This window comes from Eublepharis macularius, chromosome 8 (genome assembly GCF_028583425.1).
Source record: "Eublepharis macularius isolate TG4126 chromosome 8, MPM_Emac_v1.0, whole genome shotgun sequence".
Taxonomy (NCBI): Eukaryota; Metazoa; Chordata; class Lepidosauria; order Squamata; family Eublepharidae; genus Eublepharis; species Eublepharis macularius.
Window position 1 is genome coordinate 46,275,001 of NC_072797.1, and position 25,434 is coordinate 46,300,434.

Genomic DNA, 25,434 nt, shown 5'->3' on the forward strand with positions numbered 1-25,434 from the left:
CATCAGCAGATAGTACCTGTCCATACAAAGGCTCCTATCTGAGTTATTTCTAGGGTGTGCACTTCAGGAATCCAATTTGGGTTTTTAACCCGAATTGGGCCCAATTCAAAAAGATTTGGTATTTCTGAATCTGGCCCGGATTCCGAAATATCAAAGCAAAGCTTTCTAAAGCAATTCGGAATGCTTTGGAAAGCTTCGGGGCAGCCAGGAGCAGTACTTTGCCGGCTGTTTGCATTTGCCAGCAACGTTCTGTAGCAAATTCAAGCCTCTTGCGCTTTCTTAGGAGAGGGGAGAGGGGAGAGGGGAGAAGGAGTGAGTGACTCACTCCAACCTCCACCTATCCCCTCCCATCTTGTAAGCTGAGCTACTGGGCCAAGAAGGAGGCAGTCTTGCTGGACCTCTCCCTCAAGGCGCAGCGGCTCCTCTCATGCCCTCTGACAAGTGTGGAGAGCGAGTGTGTCTTTTCCTATGCAGGCGACATTGTCAGCCCACATCACTCTCACCTTCTCCCATGGAGAGTTGAGCAGTGTGCCTTCCTGAAGGTCAACTCTCGGCTCTTTGATTTCTCAGGACTGGACTACCAGAGTGAATGAGGTGAGCCCTCCTTGTGGCCTGCATCCTCTGTGAGTCTAGGACCTGGAAAATCGCGCTCTTCCCTACATTAAACTTGTAGAAGTAGATAAAAAGTTCAGCAGAAGGAGGGTGGGACTCAGTGGCAAAGGGAATGCACCCTGCAATTTGTCCTCCCCCTTGAACAGGAATTTACAAAATGAATGAAAACTGTCACAGACCCCGAGGCACAAATTTATTCTGATAATTAATAACATGCCCCAGAAATGTTGATTGCCACTGGAGGAGAGATAGGTTAGATAGGAACTGGTTAGGTTAGGGAGGCTTACAGCACACTAGCTATGTTCTTGTTTAATGTTGTTTGATGTTGTTGCATGCTGTTAAAATGTTCATGTTGAAGTGGTGGTGGGGAGTGGGGGAGGTAGGGATGGTGTGGGTTGGGGGCCAGCTGATGATGAAGGCTACATCACTGGCTCACAGGTGTTTTCCAGTTCAGCCTGAAGCTGGCGGGCGGGGGGGGACTCTGCAACTGTGCTCTGCAAATGCCATTGCATTGTGCTTGTGACTAGGTACTGTTCTGCTCTGTGGTGTTTCCCCACTGGCTGAACTGAAAGCCCAGCTACAGGAAATGACAGTGGTTCTGCTGAACTAAGTTGCAAGAGTCCCCCCCCCTGTCATTTTGGTTTGGGAGGAATGGATGCTTGCCTTCATGCTGTGCCAAGAAATAAAGTGTTTTTGAAAGAAACTGTGTGTATTTTGATGATTCTGTCATGAACGGGCCCCATTCATGCCATTGGGCCCCATTCATACCATACCATACCATACCATACCATACCATACCATACCATACCATACCATACCATACCATACCATACCATACCATACCATACCATACCATACCATACCATACCATAGCTGTGCATTGATTGCCAAATGACTTTGCTGTGCCTTGATGTTGTATTGCAGTTGTTTTAACCTAACTTCCTTTCACGGGCTTTCACAGGCTTGGGAAACCTGTTATCTCTTCTGAGACTGTCTCAGTCAGCACTGTGGCCTTGGCCACAGGTGTGTATGCCAGACTTGTTTTCATTTACTGTCTTCATGTATTTCCCCCTGAGATTTCTGTCTGGATTTCTCCCGATATGCTAATAAGATGGGAGGTGGAAAGATCCCTTTTACCACAGGTCTTTTGCCTTTTCTTTATTCCTTCCAACCTCTTGGTCAACTTAGGATCTTTTCTATGGACAATGCTTATTTTCTGGAATAAAGCCTTTCAACCCAGAACTTCAGTGGGCTTGGTGTGGGGGTCCAGAGGTTTGCCTACCATAGTATAACTTAGAACTGACAGATTTGAAGTAAGCTGTGGTACTATTGTATGGCAGACTGTTGTAATGTCTTGTGTTGTGCCTTCATGCTGTGTAATTTAAAGCCAAGAAAGAAATAAAGTGTTTTTGCAAGTAATTGTGTTTTTGTGATTCTCTGGTTTGAAGTAAGCTGTGGTAGTATTGTGTGGGAGACTTTTGTGATGTGTCTGACTAGTGTGCCTTTAAAGCTGTAACTGAAAGTTAAAAAAACCATTTTTTTTAACTTGAGTCAATGGGTGTTTGTGTGTTATTCTCTGGTGTGAAGGTTAGTTCCCATCATAGGGAATAATGGGGAGGGGCTGGCCAGCCCACTCTGGGGGTAGTGGGGAACTTGGGGGTGCATGTTTCTGGTACAGGTGTGCCCTCCACTGTGGCACCCCTGACCTGTGCATAATTGCCCTGGGAAAGATAGTTTAAAAGTTCCCATTAGGGAACAATGGGGTGTGGCTGGCCAGCCTGCTCTGGGGGGGAACCTGGGGGTTCATGTCTTTGGGTCTGCGGGGCTGCTGGGGGGTAGATTGAAAGGGGGATTATGCCCGTATCCATGGATGTCACATTCCATGGGTTCCTGCTGTGGGAGTTTGGATATTCCCACAACAGGAACCAATGGAGAGAGGCTGGGCAGTGGTAAGTTTGTTGTGGCTGGGGGAGTTTAGTTCTGAGGGGCTGTGTAGTGTGTAGCCATACTGTTGCTGTGGCCATTGGCAGCCACAATCCATGTGTTTCTGCTGTGTGGGAGTCTTCCCCACAGTAGATATAAAATGGTGTGGTGGGAGAATCACCTTTGGGGGACCATAACATGGCCCCCAAAGTGCTATCTCCCTGAAACTTGGGGGAGGGCATGGTAGGAGAGGTAGGAGCAGGTGCTCAAAAAAATGGGTGTGTTTTGCCACAAAATGCCACCCCAAGCCACCTCGAAAAAAGGCCTTTGTTTTTTCCCCATAGGGAATAGAGGAGAGTGGGGGAGGATAAGGGCACTTTCTTTGGGAGGCCATAACATGGCCCCCAAAGTACAATCTCCCTGAAACTTGGGGAAGGGTGGGAGAAGAGGTAGGAGCAGGTTCCCTGAAAATTGGGTGCCTTTTGCTTCCAAAATGCCACCCCAAGTCACCTAGAAAAATCGCTTGTTTTACTACATAGGGAATAATGGAGAGTGGAGGAGGGTGGGGGTACCTTCTTTGGGGGGCCATAACATGCCTTGAATCTGATTTCACTTCTCTCTATGTGCCTCTATGGTTTAAACAGTAGATTAGTTGAGATTATAATTATTAATTATTAATTATAATCTCAACTGATTGTTATAAGAAGAGTTTGTCTTGGGTTCCTTTTTCTTTTTCTTTCTTTCATTTTTCTCTCTCTCCCTTCCTTCCTTCCTGAGCCATAATGCTCACAAATGAACACAGTTTTTCCCCTCAGTCATCTTGATGCAACAAGGAATATCTGCGTGCACGTGTAGATGAGGTGTGGAGATATATGTTTGCATCTTATATTTATTGAGTATTCATTAATGTAGCTGTGGATGTCTTTTGATACAGAGTTGTGCATTTCCATCTGAGACAAAATAATTTTCATGTTTGTCTAGTTTTGGACTTATGTGTTATATTCTACCGTAAGTATAAAATTGGGTAGATTTTTCTCCCTTCCCCCGAACACATACACAACAATTCAATTCTTTATTCTTCTTAATTTTTTCCTTGGAAACATCACTTTGTGCCTCAGAGAGTTTATAGAATTAGGCAGACTGAAAACTTGCTTGGTTTGTTTCTTCTTATTATTAAGTTATTATTTTAGTCCCAAAGGTAGTTGTTATGAATTCTATTAACTGAAAGATATGAATTATTCAGCTTGTGCCTTGTTTAGACATCAGCCTCAGTACAGAGCCCATAAGCAGTCTCTTGTTGCATAGAATTCTTCAGCCATTTAAATTTCATTTTGTTTACAAATTATTGATTATTAGCTTAACTATGTTGAAGGAAAGAACAGTATTAATTACTTTATTCTTAATTATTCTTTATTATTATATTTTATATGTATATATAAAAAATTCTGTGTGAATACTTCATAATTACTTAGTTCTTAAATAGCTTTATTTCAGGACAAATACCTTCCAGCTGGTTTCCTCCTGGAACTGACCTTAACCAAGGACAAGCTGCCACCACTAGGAGAACTTTCACAGCCATCACCCCCAAATTGTGGAAGTCTCTTCCCTGGAGATGACATTGGTGCTATCCAAATAGAACTTCTTATGTTCAATTAATGGGTTAGTACTTAATGTTGTATTGCCCCAGTCTCGCTATTGATCTGTCTTATGGTTCATGGAGTTTTTCTTTTCTTGTATTTCTTTATATTTCTGATTTGTTGTATATTTTAACTTTTGATTTGGTAATTGTGTTGACTTCTCAAGTAGATAGAAAAGCAACATATAAATGCAACAAATATATAAATAAATAATTGATCAACTATTTTCAAAAATTCTATATACTATCTCATCAACTTTTCCATAAGGAAGGATGTTACTATGCAGTTACTGATGTATGTGTAATAGCGTGTGTGACTTAAGTACTCTTTTTTTACCACAAAGTGAATGATGCAGAATTTGCATTAGGAGAAATGAGATCACAGTAGTGGCAGGCTTTGTCCTTAACCTACATGCATTCAGTCTATTGTGAAAATGGATCCTAAGTATGAACATGTGGAATTGCCCATGTAATGACGAATGCTACTTTTTGCTCAGTTTCCACAGCAAAATGAAATGCAAGCAAGTTGATGGTGGACCCTGTTTCAGCTATCCTGATTCCACACAATTTGTTATTCTCACTGATTCAGCGGCATTAAAGTTCCTGAAATCCCAACTCTGGCTCATTATACCTTTCCTCCACTTTCAGTACTGCTGATTTCAGAGTAAGAGAAAAAACAGCCATCTTCAATTCGATTCATTATTGTTGTTGGATGCTGGTTGAATTCATGTACTTTCCCCTTGTTCTTACAAGAAGAAATAGGATAGTGTGCCGGTCAGTTAGGTCCATATTCTGCCTGCTTGTGTGGAGTCATATCTAGTAATTGTGCTTGCAAAAGGATTTGTTTATTTGTTATCTCTCTAAGCAACCAAAGTTTATTCTAAAACATCCTCAAGGGTGAGCTACTCTGAGCAAGTCAGGAGAATTTTAACATTCTGGTATTCAAAAGATAAGACTGAACTCTGTAGGAGGATCTACATAATCAGCAAAACAACACAATAAAATCCTTACTGGACTATACTGTGTCAGTCTGCAAATGGGGGGATTATCCCCCACATGAAAACTCTTTGCAAATAGTATACCATTCAGAACACTATTACCTATCCCTTTCCCAGATGTACAAGTTTACGACATGCAGAAAATTGGGGTTGTTTACAAGTAAGGCATTTGTCAATTTTCTTGCCTACATTTGGAAATAGTACCATAAAGATTATATGTATGTATCTCCATGAAGACTAAAACTTATCTAGGTAGGGGTAATATAATGTGGGGGCAGGGGCACAGCTACTGTTTAATGAATCTTGGAAAGATCTTGTGGCATTTTTCACTTTCACAATAATACAGCCTTTTCTGGCTGGAGCACAATATAAGAACACTGCTGTGCCCTAAACAATACAGTAGTTAAGTAATCAAAGGCTTCTGTAAGTCCAAAACAACCCATCTACATTGAAAGCTGCTTGCTGAATGAGTCCCTGTTCTGAGTCCCCCTCTTTCCATCCTCAGAATAGTGAATGGGGGGGGGGCAGACATGAAAGAGGACATCTTCTAAGGGAAGGTAATTCTTAGTCTTCCATGCCCCCTCCAAGATTTTCAGCAGCAAGACTGAAGCAGGCCTCCAAACATACTTGAGAAAAGAAAGTGGACTTCTGCTATCAAAAATCTGAGACTGCTCAAAAGCAAAGCCAGCATTCTTAGGTCACCAAATATATTTTGACTTGTTTTCTTTCCAGACTAAAGGACATACAAGGGCAGGCTGTATTATCTTCTGAGGTAGGGAGCATGTTTTCTTTGCTTAGCAAAGAATAACTCACAAACAATGATGAAGGGAGGGACAGAGATACTGCTGCTATTTTTCTCCGACAAGGATGGTATTAGTTATCAGTTCTGTCAGATGCTGGTGGCTACATTCCTCTTGACATTTCTTAGTTTTGCATTCTTGTAGGGTTTTTTTTTTTAATGCTGTGCTGGAGAGACAAGTGGAAGAGGGAAAACTCTTCATGTTATTTTTGTACAAGATGAAGATGAAAACTCCCACACAAATGAAAATAAAGAGCAGGCTTCACAATCACCTTCTTTTATAAACCATTCCCACAAAAACTGTCTGAAGGAAAGTTACAAATGTTCAAACTTCTACTGCTGCTGCTGCTGCACACAAAAAAAATCCGAATGATTTATGGATCTTATCCAAAGTGAATTAAAGGCATAAAGTCCCCCCTCTCCTTTCTCAGTAAAGAATGTAAGACAATACATCTCATTAAAAATTGAAAGCACTTTGTTAGAATATGCTATATAGTGCAAGCTGAGGGCAAAAGCAAACTTGATGAGTCTCAAGAGAAAGCCTGGCATTGTAATTAGGCGTTTTTGTTTTTCACACCTATTGCATAAAAAAAAAATCACAATGCTGTTGCCATGACTCAAATATGGTTCAGAATGGACAGTGTGAAACCACTTCAAGCATTCCAAATTCACAAAGTAACCCTGACAACTATGGTCCCTGAGCAAACATAGTTTTGTACCATGAAAATGGAATTAGCTTAAAGTTTTTTTTCAAATTAAGGGAGCAATCCTAAGCAGGTCTACTCAGAAGAAACCTCCATGCCATTCAATGGGACTTACTTCCAGGAAAGTGCCCTCAGGATTGCAGCCTAAGTCTCTGGCATTAAAATGCTTAATTGTGCTTTGAAGATCGGAAGCTGATGATTAATTCTAATGGTGCCAGCATATTTGGGTAGCATGGGAAACTAAACCTGATCATGGTTCCAAAGCCTGCCCCTTCCTCAAGTTTGGGTCCAGCTCTGATAGAGTTAGATACCAGCTCATCCTCACTACTAGCCCACCCTCCCCTGGCAAATTTATCTTTGGTGGGGAATAAGGGGAGGAATCACTAGAATTGAGAGTGGCCCTATTGGTTTTATTCTTAAGGTCTTAGAAACATGGTTTCTTGCATGAGTGAGAGAGACATATGGCTTCCTGTGCTTTCAAGATCAATTCATTAGTTTGGCAGGCATCGATATCATTCCATGCACCCAGGCAAGAAATGTCTTTTTCTGGATATGCTCAGGAACTTACAAAGTACCTTCAGTCTATAGCATACTGACCGGTTGCCAGATACCAATCTTCAGTCATTTCCTCATGTCTTTAAAATAGAAGCACACTCCCGGAACGCTAGCGGCTTCTTCGCGTGACTTTTTAAAAAATGAATGCAGGGCAGTTTTTTGGCGCATATCACATGAAGAAGCCACTAGTGTTCAGGGAGCCTGCCACTATTTTAAGGACCTGAGGAAATGGCCTCCTTTTCATAATGATAACTTTGCCTGAGGAAAGTGGAGAGAACTGTTAGGGAGATCTGGGGAGTAATACCCTGGGCTTGGATTTCCGTAACATTTGTGCGGGGGGGGGGGGGTGGACTAAGAAAGACACTTTTTATGAGAAGTTGGTGAGAAAGCTAGTAGAAAACCCAGGTCAGTGTGAAGAAAGCCTTGAGGAAAGAGGGGGAGCAATCCCACTCTTAGTTTTTTTTCTCATAGTTCTGGAATGAATTCATGGCTCAATACTATGTGGGTGATGCCTTCTTTCTGTTGCTTTTCATTCTAAGGAGCTTTCTAACTCACACATCAGCGTTGTTATTTTCTGCCAATTCCTTCTGTATTTTAAAAAGCAACACTGGAAAGTCTTGGAAAGGGTTCTTCAGCCCTAAGGCCAAATGCTAAACCAGAATACAGAACTTTCAACTCTTGCATGTTAGTTTATTCCCTGCCTCACCCCCCCCAAAATCATGTATACTTGCCAAATTCTGAAGATGATGTCTCAAACAGTTCATCTTTCCTATTAAGCCTAATGGCTGAACTACTAGAAATGGCTGCAGAATTCTGACAGGGATTTTAACATCCTGATGGCTGAGTGTTTTGAAAAGGCTACACTTCTCCCAAGAAATAGCAAGATGTATTAACTAACAAGATTTTGCATCTTTTAAGATATGAATGGTATGGAAGACTATTGAATGTTATTAATAAGACAGTAATGAGGGGTGTAGTGCTCTGCTACTCATGAGGGTAAAACATATTTGAACAAAGTGGCTGAGTTGATGGATGGTAACTTGCTTAAAATAGCTTCCTAACAAATGCTTGAATGAATGTTATGTAAGACCCATGTGAAAATTTGGAAGGAGGGGTTAGAGTTTGTATTATTAGCATTGCCAGCCTCCAGGTGGGACCTGGAGTTCTCCTGGAATTACAATTGATCTCCAGACTACATAGATCAGTTTCCCTGGGGAAAATGCTTTTAAGGATCCAACATGGCATCTGAATAGGAGCTCCTTCAGTGGGTTCCGGTGCCAGTTTCTGTTCTTGGGCTTGCAGTCAGGTAGGGTTGCGAAGAAAACCCTGGAACCTGCCCCTTATTAATGATGGACACCCAAGCTAAGTGCATCGGTTTAATTGGGGTGGGGGGTTATTTGACTGTTTCTAATGAGAGAATTCCTCCCTCCAAACTCTGCTATCACACTAACAGCTCTAGCAGAATAGGACCGAGCGGCTCTGAAAGCAATTAAGGCTGCCTGGATCTTCTTGATGCTTTTCTATTAAACTCTTTTAGATTGTACTAGGACTCTTTCTTTCACTTTTTGATTTTATTTAAGAGACTTATGAGACTTAAACAAGAAACAGATAGAAAGTTACAAGCACAGCTTCATTTGGCTGCTCGAAGAGGGAACTTATAAACTCTCTGAGAATGTAAATTACTTATATATATAGTTCTGAGTTTTCCCTTGGGTGACAGCAGACCTATATTGTTTTTAACTTGCCTTAATTGGACTAATGAAGGACTGAAGAAACAATGGCTAAATTGGAAAAGTTTATTGGGCTCAGTAGTGAGCAATCTGAAGAGTGTCTGGGACTGTAGCCAAACAAGTGGCATTTTAGAACTTGTTGATATACCTCGTATGTTAAGAGAAGGCTTATTTTCTTTTTTCTTGTCCTCTGGATCTCTGTTTGGTTTGACACCATATGTGGATTACAAATTATTTTTCTATTACCCTCTGATGGATTACAAATAATTTTTTCTTCTATCCTCCACTGGGAATATAAATATTATTGGATTACAATTGCTGTTTGACTATCTGAGATATTGGGCTTCAAAAACTGAATGAATACTAAGAACAAATTTAAGGTAATTTTTTTTAAAAGCTCCCCCTTCCAAATCTACAATTGCTTTTCTCAGACTTTAAATAAACATTTTGTGAGGTATAGAAATGACACAATCAATATGACAATTGTTCAAGAAAAACAATGAGACATTTTGGTAAAAAAATGGATTGCTGTTTGCTGATTAAGTGTTGACATGTGCTGGTTTTTGAACAATTTTTAAGTAGATCTCTGAATTAACTTCTTTGCTTCCGGAAAGAAAACTTCCACTGTTATCTAACATTTGGCTAATTGTGTTTATTCAATATATAATTTGTGTATACAGGGTTTTCTGCTTTTGCTACTATTTATCTTGATCTTTTATATCTTTCGTCTGAAAAAACTAAAGTTATGTTTTTTAGGGAAAGGGCCCAAATTTCTCCCTGGAATATACTGGGCAACCCAATAAATCAGTGTAGCTCCTTTAAATATCTAGGAATTACATACAGAGAAAATCTGAATTGGAATGTACATGTTGCCACAGTTAAAGCCTGTGCTACAAGGATCGTAATTTCTATTTTGAGGGTTTTTTTTAACCAAGGGTGGAGTACTTATAGACCCTGCTTTAAAATTATTTAAGAATAAGATTATTCCCCATCTTTTGTATGGTGCCGAGGTGTGGGGATGGAAAGAGGACATTCTTATCAGTTTTGAAACAATCCAAAATCAGTTTCTACGACGAATTCTGGCACTTCCCAAAGGGGCGCCTGCCACCCTAATGAGAGCAGAAACAGGTCTGCCTTCTTTAAGGGTGTGGATGCACCTTGTTGTATTAAAATTGACGGGGGGGGGGACAAAGTAGCCAGATTTGACACATTCAGATATCTGGCATTTAATCAAATGTTATTTAAGGATTTGGTGCTTCATTGCTTTCTTTGTAATATATTAGACAGATACTCCATCCCGACAATCTTCTTAGCCCTTCAGCAAACAACCTAGATCTCTGAAATTGGGTCTATAAGGGTGATGCCCTGATAGATAGACAGGCAGTCTTGAACTGTCAGTCAGCCTCTTGGTTTAAACTTTTTAAGTGCAATCATTTCAGAGCTTCTAACCTAGTTAGCATTACAAATTACAATCTTAGAGCAGCTTTTACATCCCTACATTTAGAAACAATGCCAACTGCAGTTTTAGTTGGCTGCTATAGTAAAACACTTAAGGATCAGTGCTTTTGTCCATGCAGAATATCCGCAATTGAGGACTTACCCCATTATATTCTTAACTGCCTGTTGTACATCCAACCCAGGACTTAATTTTCTTTCTGAGATGCTGTCTGACCTCTGTACTCACTTGGATTCTAAGAAGATTGTAGTTTTACTAACCGATTCTGATGGCAATACATCTTATAAAATGGCTTTATATGCCCTGGCTGCAAAAAAAAAAAAGGGCCCTTTTCACACTACTTATGTGCTTCCGGAACATCGCGAAATGTAGCGCAAAAACAGCAGAAGATAGCGTCTTCTTGCGAGAGTTTTGCGCAGTATCACGCAAAACTCTCGCAAGAAGACGCTATCTTCCGCAGTTTTTGCACTATATTTTGCGATGTTCAAAAAGCACGTAAGTAGTGTGAAAAGGGCCATGGGCTAATGTGGTTCTTAAGGGATTCAATTAATACTGAATTTTCAGGATTTTCCTGTTTTTTATCAATTATGTACTCTTTTATTGTCCTTTCTGAATTTGTCAACTGAAAATGGTTTATCGGTTTAATTTAGTTTTAAATTTTATTGTTCTATGTTACATCAATTATACTTAATTATGTTTCTGTTTTTTTACTCTTCTCTATTTGTGATTTGTAATGGCCTTTGGCTAAATGCAATAAACCTTTATTTACTGTTTACTACATCTTTAGTCTATAAGACTAGTTTACAAGAAGATCTTAATTGATGACCTATTCAAAGACTGGGGACTCAGCATTTTATTGTTCAATTGATGGATTAGTGGTTGATGGGATTGTAGAGACATATTGTTATTTCTGTATGGAAATATTGTTAGCAACTGTCAGAAGATGAAGGAGGCTGGCAAAATTTAAGAGAATGGCAAAAGGTACAAGGAAAGGCATACTTGAACTTTGTTCTGAAGATGAAATAGAATTAATAGCAGAAAAGGTTTTATCCTCTGTTTCACAGCAACTTCAGACCCTAATGACAGAGTTGGTACAAAAGACCAAAGACACAGTGGGAGAAGTCCAGAAGGAGATTCAGGATATGTCAACACAGCTACAGAAAAGAGATGAGAAAACACAAGAAATATTTTCAGAAATTAGGAAGGACATTCCAAATTTAAAAACTGTGGTCTCAACTGGAATGCAGGAAATAACAAAAAATGAGGAAAACAAGCAACATATTCAAGAATTTAAACAACATAAAGAACTGAAGGAGACTCAAGATCAAATTGAAGCATCACAACTACAATGAACATCTTCTCTGACAGACACTGATCAAAGAATAGAGACTTTAGAAATTCAACTTAGGAACAAAAATTTAAGATTTCATGGTTTTTCAGAAAGAATTGGTGACCAAGATTAAGAGGACTAATTCTTAAAGTTGATTCAGAATTATTTGAAAGTTCAAGGAGACTTTCCAGAAATTGAACAAATCTTCAGGATCAATTCTAAATATGCAACTCGATATAAGCTCCCAAAAGACATACTGGTCACCTTTTCAGATAAGAAAACAAAGGACACCATTTTCCAACAACACAGGAAAGAACTGTTGAAAGTAGAAGGAAAAGAGGTACAAATATTCCAAGACCTACCACCTAAAACAATAAAGAAAAGAATTTGGGACCCTGACGAGAATTCTGCAACAGAAAGAAATAAGATATCGTTGGAAAATCCCTTGTGGATTAGAAATATTCTTGAGTCAAGGCAAGAAAACACTAACATCTGCTGCAGAAGCAGAGGCTCTTTTACAAGAATTACAGCTGAAGTTACAAAGCATTGAGCTTGGACAAAGCCAATTCTCCAACTAGAGAGAAAGAAGGAGCAATAAGTAAACAAAAGCAGAAAAAGAAGAAAAAGGAAGAAAAATGAACGGATTTAGGATTTCAGTAAATGTGAATGGATTAAATTCCCCCTCTAAAAGATCAAGAAACTTTAATCAACAGAAGAAACTAAAAGCAGATATTATTTCCATTCAGGAAAACCAAAATTAAAATAAATTCTAAATATTTATTAAACTGTAAAAACAATTGGGCAAGGTTGTTATATTGTCATCACAACTGAAGAAAAAAGGTGTGGTATATATATATATAGCAATAATCCAAGCCTGGAAATCATTCAAGAATTAAAAGATGAGGAGGGAAGATACTTGGTCTTAAAAATAAGACTCTGACGGACAAATATGGACACTCACATCATTATATGCACCAAACAAAGGCCAAAAGAAATTATTAGATTTTTCAAGAAGGAGAGGCTTTAATTTTTGGTGAGATTAATGGTGTCCTTGATTTGAAAATTGACAAGTCTACAAGGTTGGGATAGAATCTTCCAAAGTGTGTGTACAATTATATGTCAACCCTGGAATTGGAGGATGTTTGGAGATGGCTACATAAAAAAGAAAGAGATTATACATTTTTCTCAGATAGGCATCAAACATACTCCAGAATAGACATATGTTGGATATATAAAAGTCTTCTGTCAAAGGTAGATAAAGCAGAAATTCATCTTAGGACCATAGCAGATCATAACCTATCAAAATGGAGACAAGAAAGAAAGAAGATGGAGACTGAATAATACTCTATTGATATTTACAACAATATTGGCTGAAAGATTAAGGAGATGGGTCTCAGAAGTGATTCATGAAGGTCAAACAGGCTTTGTCCTGAAGAGGTATATGAAGGATAATATCAGATATCTCCTCAATGCATTTGAATATTCAAGAAGAAAAGGCAAAACCCCCTGCATTTATGTTTCTAGATGCTGAAAAAGAGTTTGACAATGTGTCTTGGAAGTTTCTTATGAAAGCACTGCAAAGAATGAATTGTGGGACGAAGTTCTTGAATTGGATCCAAAGTATTTACACCAACCAGCAAGCTGCAATCTTAGTAAATGGCTCATTTACGAAGAAAATTGAGATAACAAAAGAAACAGGTCAGGGATGTCCAATATCACCACTATTGTTTATTATTGCATTGGAAATTTTGGCAGTGAGAATTAGGCAAGACAGAAGAATTGCTGGAATAAAGGAGAGGAAAGAGACATATAAAATGAAAAACTACACAGATGATGTGGCCATATCAGTGATGAACCCATATAATTCCCTGACTTATGTAATGGAACAAATATCAAGACTTGGATAATACTCTGGATACAAACTAAATAAAAAGAAAACAAAAATAATGCTACTTTTGACAATGGCAAAGGAACAAGAAGAGAGAGAAAAAATAACGCATTGTGCCATTACTACAAAGGTGATAAAATACTTGGGGATATATATATCAGCATGAAATGAGAATCTTTATAAGGATAATTATCAAAAAGTTTGGACAAGAATTACTGAAGATTTGCAGAGATGGGAAAAATTGAAAAATTCTTGGCTAGGAAGAGAATGTTTTTAGATGGTATATTACCTCCAAAGACATTGCAAGAACCATTAAGGGTTATAGTGGACCATATTGGAAATGTCAATGCACGGATGCAGCATTTTACCATATGTGGTGGACTTGTAAGAAAGTACAAAAATATTGGATAAAGATACATGAAGAGATGCAGAAGCTTTTCAAACTCAGATTTGCGTTGAATCCAAACATATTATTAAACATTCTACCAAATACCAATACCAAATTATTAAACATTCTACCAAATGTCAGAAAAGAACAGGGAGACCTTTTTTGTTACATGGTGACAGCAGCAAGAGTACTGTACACAATGAGATGAAAAGCAGATACGTGCCCTGAGGTGTCAGAGTGGATAGATAAGGTCTATGAATATGCATGAATGGCCAAATACTATTTACTAATTTATTTACCTATATAATAGACCAATAACTGAATTTTGGGGGAAGTGGAAGGATTTCTAATCCAATTTCTTTTTTTTTTATTAAATTTTTTATTTTTCAGTATACTACACAACACTACAATAACACTACACAAGACTATCACAAGGAAAGGGAAAGGATGAAGAGAAAGGGAAGGGGCGGGGAAAAGGGGACATAAAGGGAAGGATAAACTACATTCAACACTACACTTCAATGTTTTCCCTTCGTACTGCCATAATAGAAAAAAAATAGCTCAATAAAATGATGATGGGGTGGTTAATCATACAGATTACACATTTCAAATTCTAATTAAACTTTCCTCCCCCTTCTGGGTCCCGGACGCAATTCTCTCTGTGCAACCGCAGCTGCGGTGCTCTCCTCCCCCCCCCTCAGGCTTCTCCTTTTCTTCGTTCTTGGTACACTGGAATTCCGGGTTTTTCTCCTCAAAATCCTTTAGTTGATCTTCTGATAGTATCTTATAGGCTTGATCTTTATGTCTAAACCATATTCCTTCTGGAAGTAACCATTTATACTTTATTCCATGGTCCCTCAGAAGAGCCGCGAACTTTTTATACTTAAAACGTCTTTTCCAGACTAGAAATGGAACGTCCTTTAAAATCTTGACTTTAAGACCCATAAAGTCCAAATCCGCATTGTATGAGTTATATAGGATAGTGTCCCGAATCTTTTTAAATGAAAAGTCAATAATGATCTCGCGAGGCAGCTGTCGCTTTGTTGCATATTTTGAAGAAACCCGACGGACCTCCAAAATGGCGCTTTGGATTTCTAATCCAATTTCAAATGCAGTGCTTGTTTAAGTTGTAAACTAATCTTAAACGTACTGTTTGTATAAGTTAGTATAAATCTCAAATTAATCCCAATGTACTGTTTGTATAAGCTTCTTTTTATGCACTTTTTATTGTCGTATCTTTTCTTTTAAAATAAATTTTTATTTTAAAAAAGAAGAAAATGGCTGCTTTATAGCCCACTATAGCATTTTAACCCTAACCTTTCCCTCTTCAATCTCTACCCCCAAATCTGCAGGAATTTCCCAACACTGAGTTGGTGGCCTTATCAGGAACTGATCACCTGGTGCATACTTATTGTTATGTTTGACATGAAAACTGATTTCTCCCCCCACCCCCACCCCCATTCTTTACATTTTTGGTTATTTCTTCTATGGTTATTCATTCTAAGTTTGACTATTTTGAATTCTGAAATGGGGTGGCATCAACATGGATATATTGATAGACGTGTTTAAAAATCTTAAATCATAAACAAAAATTATATTTTCTTTGTCCCATAATACTCTGTAATGAAGAAACCTGAAAATAGTTGCTTTAAAAGTTGATACTCCTAATTAAAAAAAAAACGTAGTAACTTTCTTTACTCAAAATTCACAAAGTGTACAACATTTACATATCTGAACAGTGGGTGTTATCTAAAGAAGCAATCTATAGCCTTGGAGGAAAACAATCCATATACCTGGGATGCACTGCTGGAGAGAAAAGTTGTTCTTTTTTAAAAGCCTGAATGACATCTTGTTTCTTAGGCAGTGGGACTTACTTAGCAAAAATAAACAAACAAAAAACAAAACAAAAAAACAAAAACAAAAAACTAGTCCAGGTGCCATCTTTTTATACTGTTTTCTTCAAGATACAAATGCCCCATTCGTATTGTGTATAGCCTGCATAATCAGCCTATTCTAATCTATGCTCACTTGTCTTTATCAATTATTTAAAATTATACAATATACGAAGAAGAGAGCTAACTCCAAGCAGCCAATACATAATATTTTCCACGGCAGCTGTACTTTATGATCCATCCATTGTAACTAATAAGCAAGCAACATATACAAAATGTTCTATATTTAGGATGGGTAGCCAGACATACTTTATGCTGTTCTGCAGAAATTTCAAGGTAATATAATGTCAGGTATTAGAGTTGCCAAACTCCAGGTGGGAGCAGGAGTTCTCCCAGAATTACAAGTGATTTCTAGGAGATCAGTTCTCTTGGAGAAAATTGCCGCTTCATAGGTAGACTCTATGTTAACACATCTCCACTGAGCTCCTTTCCTCCCCAAGCACTGCCTCCAAACCTCCAAGAAGTTGACAACGGTACCAGGTAGCATTTCAATTCCCCCCCCCTTGATCTAATAATCTTGCTTTGAAAATCTTTATTTTGAAATGAAATTGGGAATTTTTCACCAGATACAATAGGATCACTAAACAGTAGAGATGGGCACGAACCGAAAAAAACCCCAAACCATGTGGTTCATGGTTTGTCACATTTCACGAACCATGAACCACGAACTTTCATGAACTTGCCCCAGTTCGCGAACCGGTTCATTTGGTTCATGAAAACGTCACATCCAGGTCAGCAAATCATCACTTCTGGGTCAGCAGAAGGTCACTTTCGGACCAGCAGAAGGCCATTTCTGGGTCAGCAGGTCTGTAGGATGTCCAGCTGAGGAAACTGATTGATCGGCGCCAGGCTGTCTGCAGTGACGAACCAAAAAACAAAGCAAATGGACCAGCCTAAAGTTTGTGGGGGTTCGTCAGAAATGGGCTCTGACGAACCACCAGTTCATGAACTACAAACCAGTCTGGTTCGTCACACACTTTGGTTTGTATTTCGGTTCATGCCCATCTCAACTAAACAGTAAATTCACATAGTTGGTATAACATTTATTTAGTCAGGGCTGTGTATTTGTAGTATTAGGGTATAATGCAAACAATTTGGGACCTGAGTATTTTCTTCAGCTACAGTCAACAGAAAAATACCACCACCACCCCTGCCAAGTAATATATATGCCATCACAATGTTCCGATTCTCTGCTATTAGGATATGGAAGTGTGAGCGCTCAAGAAATTACTGTGAGCTGCAGATATACTAATAGCTTACACTGAGAAAAAGAAAGGACATTATGGAATCAATGTGTGCTTTCTCACACTGGGACCTCAGAGACTAATGGATTTCTACCATGACTTCCAGATCAATGTTCTGTAGGCAAGTTCAGCAAAGAAGCTTATTTTGCATCCCACTATTTGGGAAGAAAATCTGTTCTCTCTTTATCTATGTAGTCCCTAATGGTCTCCCTGTACTATCTGTGTGGGAAAGTATCTGTCAATGCAAACCAAATTCAGAAGTGCTCCTTAAAGCACTGCTGAGCCTCTCTCCCTTTCTTCACATATGTAAAAGGCAAAATGAAGTTTCTGAATCACCTGATGGCCATGCAGGAAGGATGGCTTACAATTTCGCTTCAGCTTTATGAGTTACTTGTGAAAATAGGTGTTCTACCTTATGTGCATCGATAGTCTTACAGCACCATTTCCCCACCATTTGTCCATATTTGGGAAACATGCTTTATAAAAATTATCCTCTTTTTCCTATACATGTTTTTGGTAACTTGAATAAGCATTGTATTTTTTTAAAAAGAGATTTGTTCTTTTCTGTTTCTCTCTTCATGAAAACAGATCATGCTCTAATACCACCCCCCTCCACATTTAAAACCAACAACTAGGAAGAAGGATGACTGACTGAACAAACAACTGGTGAAGTATATTGTTTCAACACAAAGAGGAAATGTAATATAAATAATTAATTTACTTCCAAATCCTGTCCCTGTTTACTTAGCACTCCCTCTGTCCCCGTACACTTTTAGCCCAGCATGGAGGTAAGGAAGGATTTGTAAGTAACCTTGGTCTCCTATAGGAGAGGGAAGAAAAGCCAGGGCTCAAATCATGCCATTGGAAAGCTGAGATAGAAAAGGAGGAAGTCAGGAAGCTCCCTGCTCCTTTCCCACTTTAGCCTAGTTGCAGCAGAAAATACAATGGGAATTCCACATTTTACTGAAAAAATGTTAAGTACCTTGCAGGAAGGTTTCCAGAAGGATTTAATGAATTCTAGTATGAGCCAGCATCCAGGATAAGTACTTGGAGGTCTGTTTTACCCCATGTGACGACATTCAAAATAAGAAATGCTTAGTTGTGAATGGCAAATTCAGAGTGATAATTAATGCACTTTAAAATACGTGTGTGATTCCAGTCAAAATTCTTTCAACAAGAACAAGCTGAAATTGGCCCACAAAGCTGCGAATATACTATGTTACAGGACTGAATAACTGATATAGACTATTCTGTGATATTTGGTTATCTATATTTGTTACTATGTTATGTGTGTAGTTCCGTGACCAGTGCCAAGATATGCATTGCAGTGGTTATAATTACTGCTAATAACAATGGATGTGCTTGATTGTCTAGTCTTAACAGAAGTTGTTAACATTGATTGTGTTGAAATCAAACAATTATAATGGAGAGAGGAATTAAATACAATTTTGGTTCAGATTTGATAGCTCTCTTCTATCATAACCCTAAATTTGCCTGTTCTTCCTCTGATAGCCTGCATGTCCGCACATAGGCACAGGACTTAGAGACATGTATTCAAAGCTTAGATACATGTGTTCAAAGCCTCTATGCCAGAAAAATAAAATCAATGTACTATTAACAGTACAATGAGAGTGCTGTTTGGGATGATTCCAGCAATGTGCAAATGGAAAGATCTACTTAGAGTAGTTCTACTTGTGAATAATCTTATACAACACTGCTCATATATACAATGACATGGACTCACAGGTTCTTGTGCAATTATCTCCTCCTTCTTCCATATTGTACATAGGAGAACCATTTTGAGAAAGAAGACATTGTTAGGATCACTTCTTGAAACCCTGGAATCAGTAGGTTGCCAGGTATCTGATTTTCACTCAGACAGTCCAGTTGTGTGTGGGGGGGGGACTGTCAGGAAAAATGATCCCCAAATATCAGACTCCTAGCCCCTCCCATCTCTTCCATCACTCAGCTCAGCCACCCAGCCTCCTGCAGCTGTGCAGTGCCAGTCAGTCCAGGGAAGTGGCCAGCAGCCTGGGAACCCAGGTGGCCTCCTGTGGCTGTGCAGCACTAGCAAGAGTAGCCAGCAGCTCATTGCAATGACATCACGTCTCATCATGCTGGACAGGAGCTTGTCTGCCCTCTCCCAGGGACCGATATTATTCCAGATCCTATCTGGCAACCCTAGGAACCAGCTGCACAATATCTTACACAAGAAGAAACACAACTGGGGAGACTATTGAGTTAGTGCAAGCGGTTATTGTGGTCTTTTCTTGAATTTCTCCTTGGACGAGTTCTAGAACAAATGAAAATTTTGTACTGGATCCAACTCATTGGCCTTTATGTGTGCACTCCCTATTCAGAGTTACACCCAAGCATGAGTGCCTATAGTGCTGGGGATATGGCAAATAGATGGGGAAGGAAGACATGAACTTGTAATCCCATTGTGCACAAGTACAATACTATGGAGTATGTAATGCAACCAAGACCTTTTTAGAAAATGTTCTATGGCTGTTACAAAGGCCTTGGAAAGGACACAAATAAAACATGCATGCCCAAAATTTCCAGTTCTGTCAAGGTTCCCTGCAGAACTGCTTTGGACCTCGTTAGAGGGAGAAGCAGTATGAACATCTAAATAACAATAATATCAATAATAACAAATACAACTGGGGATTCTACATCCAGATATCATGGATTTCTGGCTGCCCATGTTCCATATTGCTTTGAACTCTAGCATAGCTATGCTTTGACACAGATCTGAGACACACCAATGGAACAGGTCACTTGGAATAATTAAACATCAGTGGACAGTGACTATTAGACACCACAAATGACTGTTAGACCACCATAAAGGACCCACAAGGACTTGTGGTGGGCATCTAATTTCCCCTCCCTCATCATGTCCTCTTTCCTTTCCCTGCCCCCCATAGTCTCTCCCCCTTTTCCTGCTTCCTTCTCTCCTTCCCACCCACCTGTGCGTGCCCCCTGTCTTTACCTTTCCCTCCCCCCGCCCACAGCTTTTCTCTTGTGGCTCAGTTGTGTGGTGCCAGCTGAGACAGGCCTTGTTACATGGTGGGGAACCTGCAAGGACTTGCAAGGAGGGGGACATACTTTACTTTTATCTGTATCCCCTTCCCCACACTATTTCCTCTTTTTCTTCTGCTGTCTGCTTACCTTACCCCTCGTCCTTCTCTCCTTCAAACCCATTAAAGGACTTATATTTTATGTTTAACCCATCTTCATCTATATTTCTTAATTTATTTCCTTTATATACTGCCTTTCTTCATAATGGAGACCCACAGCAGCTTAGATCATTCTCCTTACTCCATTTTATCCTCATAACAATGCTAAGAGGTAGGTTAGGCCAAGAGTGTGTGACTGGATCAAAATTATCAGTGAGCATCCTCAGCAGAGTGGTGATTCAAACCTGAGTGTCCCGAATCCTACTCTGAAACTGTAATGACTACACTACACCGAGGGGGAGGGGTGCTGTTGTTAAAGAATAGCAAGCAACCAGGCCTGGGTGTCATGCAAGTTACATAGTATCACGTTTCCTGGTGGTTGCTTCTGGGCCTGGCCCCAATAAGTCCTCCCTCAAATAACAAAACAGCCCCCTCCTCCCCATCTTTTTAACCCCCCCCTTTCTTTTTACATTTCAGATTTTTCTACAAACCTCGGGCATTTTTCAGGTCTGTAGGAAGATCTGTGTTGTCCATTCATGGCTCCAATCTCTGGATTTAAGTATCCACAAATCTGTCTATGGCTATTAGTATATAAGATATTGATTTGATAGAATGCTGACTCATACACACACTACTACAAAACCAAATATTGCATACCCAAATTAAAATGCAACAACATTTATTAACATTTTGTTCCTTTGTTATATTATTCTTGTCTCTGGGGAAATTTTATATTCCTAAATTCACATTGAAGTTACATTAGCCAGGTAAAATGGAAATAGGAGCAATAATGGTGTTGATTCATAGCTGGCAGTGCAAAAGAGCAAGCTTGTTTGCTACAAAAAGCTAAGTGACAAATTTGATCATATCTAACAGGGAGTTATTAAAGAAAGATATAAAGAGACTATTTCTCTCATCTCACTTAAAGCAGTATTCTCTAATGAAGCCGCAAGTGGTTAACACGAATATTATTTAATTCTGTAAATCTATATGAAATGATTTAATGTTAGATACGACTGAGTCTCTCTTTAATTTGCTTTTAATGCCATAGCCACTGACCCTTTAAATCGCAAACCAATTACAAGCATTGCAGTTCCATTACTAATTACATTCTGGGAGTGTAAATTTTGAGAGATTATTTCATTTTTTCGTTCACAGGCAGAATGCAAGAAACTAAATTACAGTTTTATTGGTGAGTGTCATTCACCTGTGGGCCAAGCCAGACATGCTGAAGATCACAGATCGCTGGTAAATTTCATGTGAATGTGGCCCTGATGTGGATTTGGGCTGTACAAGAAGGGGAGAAGAGATTTCCATACCCATATGGTTTTGTCAACAGAAACCAGGTTTCCCACACTGTTACTATCTTCATAAATCCACCCTTTTCTTACTAAAAAGCTAATCAAAGCAAAGAGATTTCAGTTGTGATGAGTGAAACTGAGTTGAAGTCAAATATATATATCCCTTCTCCCACTCCTGGATGTCCCTAATATGTAATTTACCTTTACAGACTGAAAGAGATCTTGTCATGTCTCTTTTGACTCTGAGAGTCTCTCTACATGAGATGCCTCGGCATGTGTTCATTAAGTGTAGAAAGTTTAAAAAGACAGAGCTGGCGTATATCACTCCTCAGAAAGTTTGATAATTTCATCTTTGCCTTCTTGAAGGTTCTGTCAATTTCACCTCTTCAGGCTAAAACTGTGTGGGATTGCAACCAGAGGGCATCAAGGAATGGAAATGGGCTGGAGCTGCCTTCCAGAGTTGAGGTTGGACCCAGAAAAGTTATAATAGGCTGAAGTTTCCCTTCCTGCATTTCACAGCCCCTACACACAGCTCCAGTGTATAGCAAAGCCTTTGCCCTGCCGCTGGCTCTGTCTTTTTAAACTACCTTTTCCAGTACCATGGCATCTCCCGACACGTGATCTTCACATGTCAGATGTCTCATGTCAAGAGACTTTGAGAGAGGAGAGAGAGGACTACACATTACAAATCACTTCAGGGAGGTGCATAAATCACCTTCTTGGCATGCAGAAGGTCCCAGGTTCAGTCCCTGGCATCTCCAGTTATAAGAGCCATGTTCTAGGTGATATGAAAGACCACTGCTGGAGACCCTGGAAAGCTACAGCCAGTCAGAAGAAACAATACTGACCTTAATAAATCAGTGGTCTGGCTCAATATAAGGCAGCTTTCACAAAGCCATTGAAACTTTAATTTGATTAGTAACAAACAATAGCATATAAAATAATGGATAATAATTATTGGTCTTACAGGAGGTCTCATGGTTATTATGTTTAGACTTGATAAATTTATCCTCCATAAGTGAATTCAGCTCTTTAACTTGGTCAACCTTTTTCACGAGCCACATTAATGAGCATGAAGTTGGGTTACCAACCTCCAGGTGGGGCCTGGAGGTTCTCATAGAATTACAAATGATTTCCACATTACAGAGATCGGTTCCCCTGGAGGAAACGGCAGATTTGGAGAGGGGACTCCATGGCATCATGTTCCCCAAACCCTTCCCTCCTGTCAGTCCTTGGCAGTTCAGCCCCAAAGCCCCTTACAAGCAAACACGCAGGTGTCTTGGATAAGGTAACTTTATTAAGGATCTATCAGTACAAGGTCTTTACCCTAATATGGTCATTGGCAGAAGTGATCATTCAAACAGAGACTAACTAGATATAGGAAGATTTTCCCACCCTGGGGTCCGTTGCATTCTGGCACAAACATCCCAGAGCTTTGGGAGAATTGATAAGAGCACTTTAGACACAGCACAGTGTTAAGTCATTTTTGTCTGTGAGAATAGCTACGTTTCGTTACACATCTGGCCTCCAAGGCCATCCACTGCTAAAAATGAAAGTACTTATAACTGATAACCAACCCTCCTCTGTCCAGCACAGTGCACATTAATAGCTCAGCAGTTACTCAGCACAGCTGAGTACTGCATACATTAATGGCATTAATGTATGCATTCCTGACACCTCCCCAGGCAAGCCCCTGAAACACCCAGAAATTTCTCAAGCCAGAGTTAGCAGCCTTAATACCAATGCAAACATTGTAATTAAAATTGATCCCTGTTTCTGTGTTATCTGCATAGAAATGGCATTAAAATGCAGTAAAAATAGGTAAAGGAAAATAGGAAATTTTCCAATGAAAATAAAGGTGGTAAAATTGTCTCCTTGACTAAATTAAATAAATAATATACATCTGTGCACACATAGAAAGCACCCACATTCAAGTATTATGAACTTTCTTCACCCTTTGCATCATTCTCATTTTTTAAAAAATGTTTTCCCACAATCACCATTAGCAGACCTGTTTTCTAAACTAAAAAGCTTAGTTCAGACTAGGAGGTGGAGAAGACTCCATTAATAAAATTGTGCTGATTTGAAGGCAGTTGTTAAGAAATCCCTTCAGGAGAAACCTTTCATAGTGCCAAGAATCTGAACAATTATCCTTTGGTAGCAAATAACTGTTTCTTGGGGAAGGTTCTTCAGTACATGGTAGCCTAGCAAATCCAGACATTCTTGAAGAAGACAAATTAGCTGGGGCCATTTTGAATTTCAGAATGGCTTCTGACCTAGGTTTGGAATTGAATATCTTTTTTTGTCTAGATTGATTGCCTTTGCCAGGAAAAAGGCAAGGAGAATGCAACTCTGTTGATCTTCCTGGACTTTGCATGCTTTTTCAGGGCTATCAGACAAGGCATCCTTGTTATTTAGCTGACTGTTATGCTATGGCAGCCCTTCCCTATCTGGCTGATCAGGACCAGGAGGAGTTGCTGGGAGACAGCTGCTTTGCACTGTGGTACATGAGCTATGGGATTCCCATGCTGTTTAAAATCTACATGAAACCATTCAGAGATTTAGTGAAATGTCTCCGGTATGCTCAGCAGTATCTGAATAAGTTGTGAAGGAGTGCCTGAGGCAGTAGAGATGTTGGGTGAGGGCCAATAACTGAAATCTCAGTCCAGGTCAGACAGAATACCACTAGTTAATAATGTAATGTTAATAATGGAAACCAAGAACTGAAGAGACAGTGGGATTGCAAATATATGAATAAAAAATTAAAGTTATTTAGAGACAGTTTTTTTCATTGAGACACAAGGCAGATTACAAAGTGAAAATCAATATCATCATTGGCTGGGACATTCAATAGTCAAATGAATGTATAAATGTATGAGATAATTGTGTATTTACAAATGAAAGTGTGAGATTATTGGAGTTTACTGAAAACATGTAGGCAGGTTTACTTATACCTCATAGTTTTCTATTTCTATAAGCTTTCTATAAAGCAAATAAAAATATTATTAAATAAAGAATTCACTTATTGTGATGTTTGTTTTAAACATTCGATTTATATACCACCCTTCAGGACAACTTAACACCCACTCAGAGCGGTTTATAAAGTATACTATTATCCTCCAACAATCACCCTGTGAGGTGGGTGGGGATGAGAGAGCTCTGGAAGAGTCTGTGACTGACCCAAGGTTACCCAGCTGGCTTCAAGTGGAGGAGTGGGGAATCAATCCCAGTTCTCCAGATTACAGTCCCACTCCTCAGGACCAGACCTCCCCAGGAGGAGGCCTGGTCATGCTTCTTGATAAGGTGAATGATACAACACAATTATAATAAAATATCTCCTCCTAAGTCTAAAGTTCATTTACAGTTGCAAATAAAAATCCTGACAATAGTTTACCATTTAAGTTCTTTAGTTTCTTGAATTACTTTGGCAGTGAAGTCTGGAAGTGTCCCCATTCCCACCTCAACAGCTCCATCTGTTACCTGAATCCATGGCCATCTGTCATTTTCTGCAGCAGTCCAAGCATTTACTAGACCTTTCTTGTTAAGTCGTGCATAGTAAGGATACCATTTCTGGAGCCCAAAAAGAGCCCGATGAGTGGATGATGCAGTAATTTGTTGGTTTGAAATGATTCCTCCTTCAATTCCTAATGGCCCAGAACATTCTGTGAAGAAAAAAAACAAAAAAACCCAAATCAGAGTATCTAGAACTGAGTTATCAGCAATCTGTGAGAACACCAGA

The 25,434-nt window shown here is 39.3% G+C and overlaps 1 protein-coding gene across 1 annotated transcript in view; it reads right to left on the bottom strand.

Annotated features, from left to right (window-relative positions):
- Positions 1-25,434, bottom strand: part of EDIL3 (EGF like repeats and discoidin domains 3) — a 480,770-nt gene that overhangs the window by 126,285 nt on the left and 329,051 nt on the right. The window contains exon 6 of the mRNA XM_054987524.1: positions 25,176-25,357. Within this exon, the coding sequence (XP_054843499.1) occupies positions 25,176-25,357 (182 nt within the window). The remainder of the gene's footprint in view (positions 1-25,175; positions 25,358-25,434) is intronic.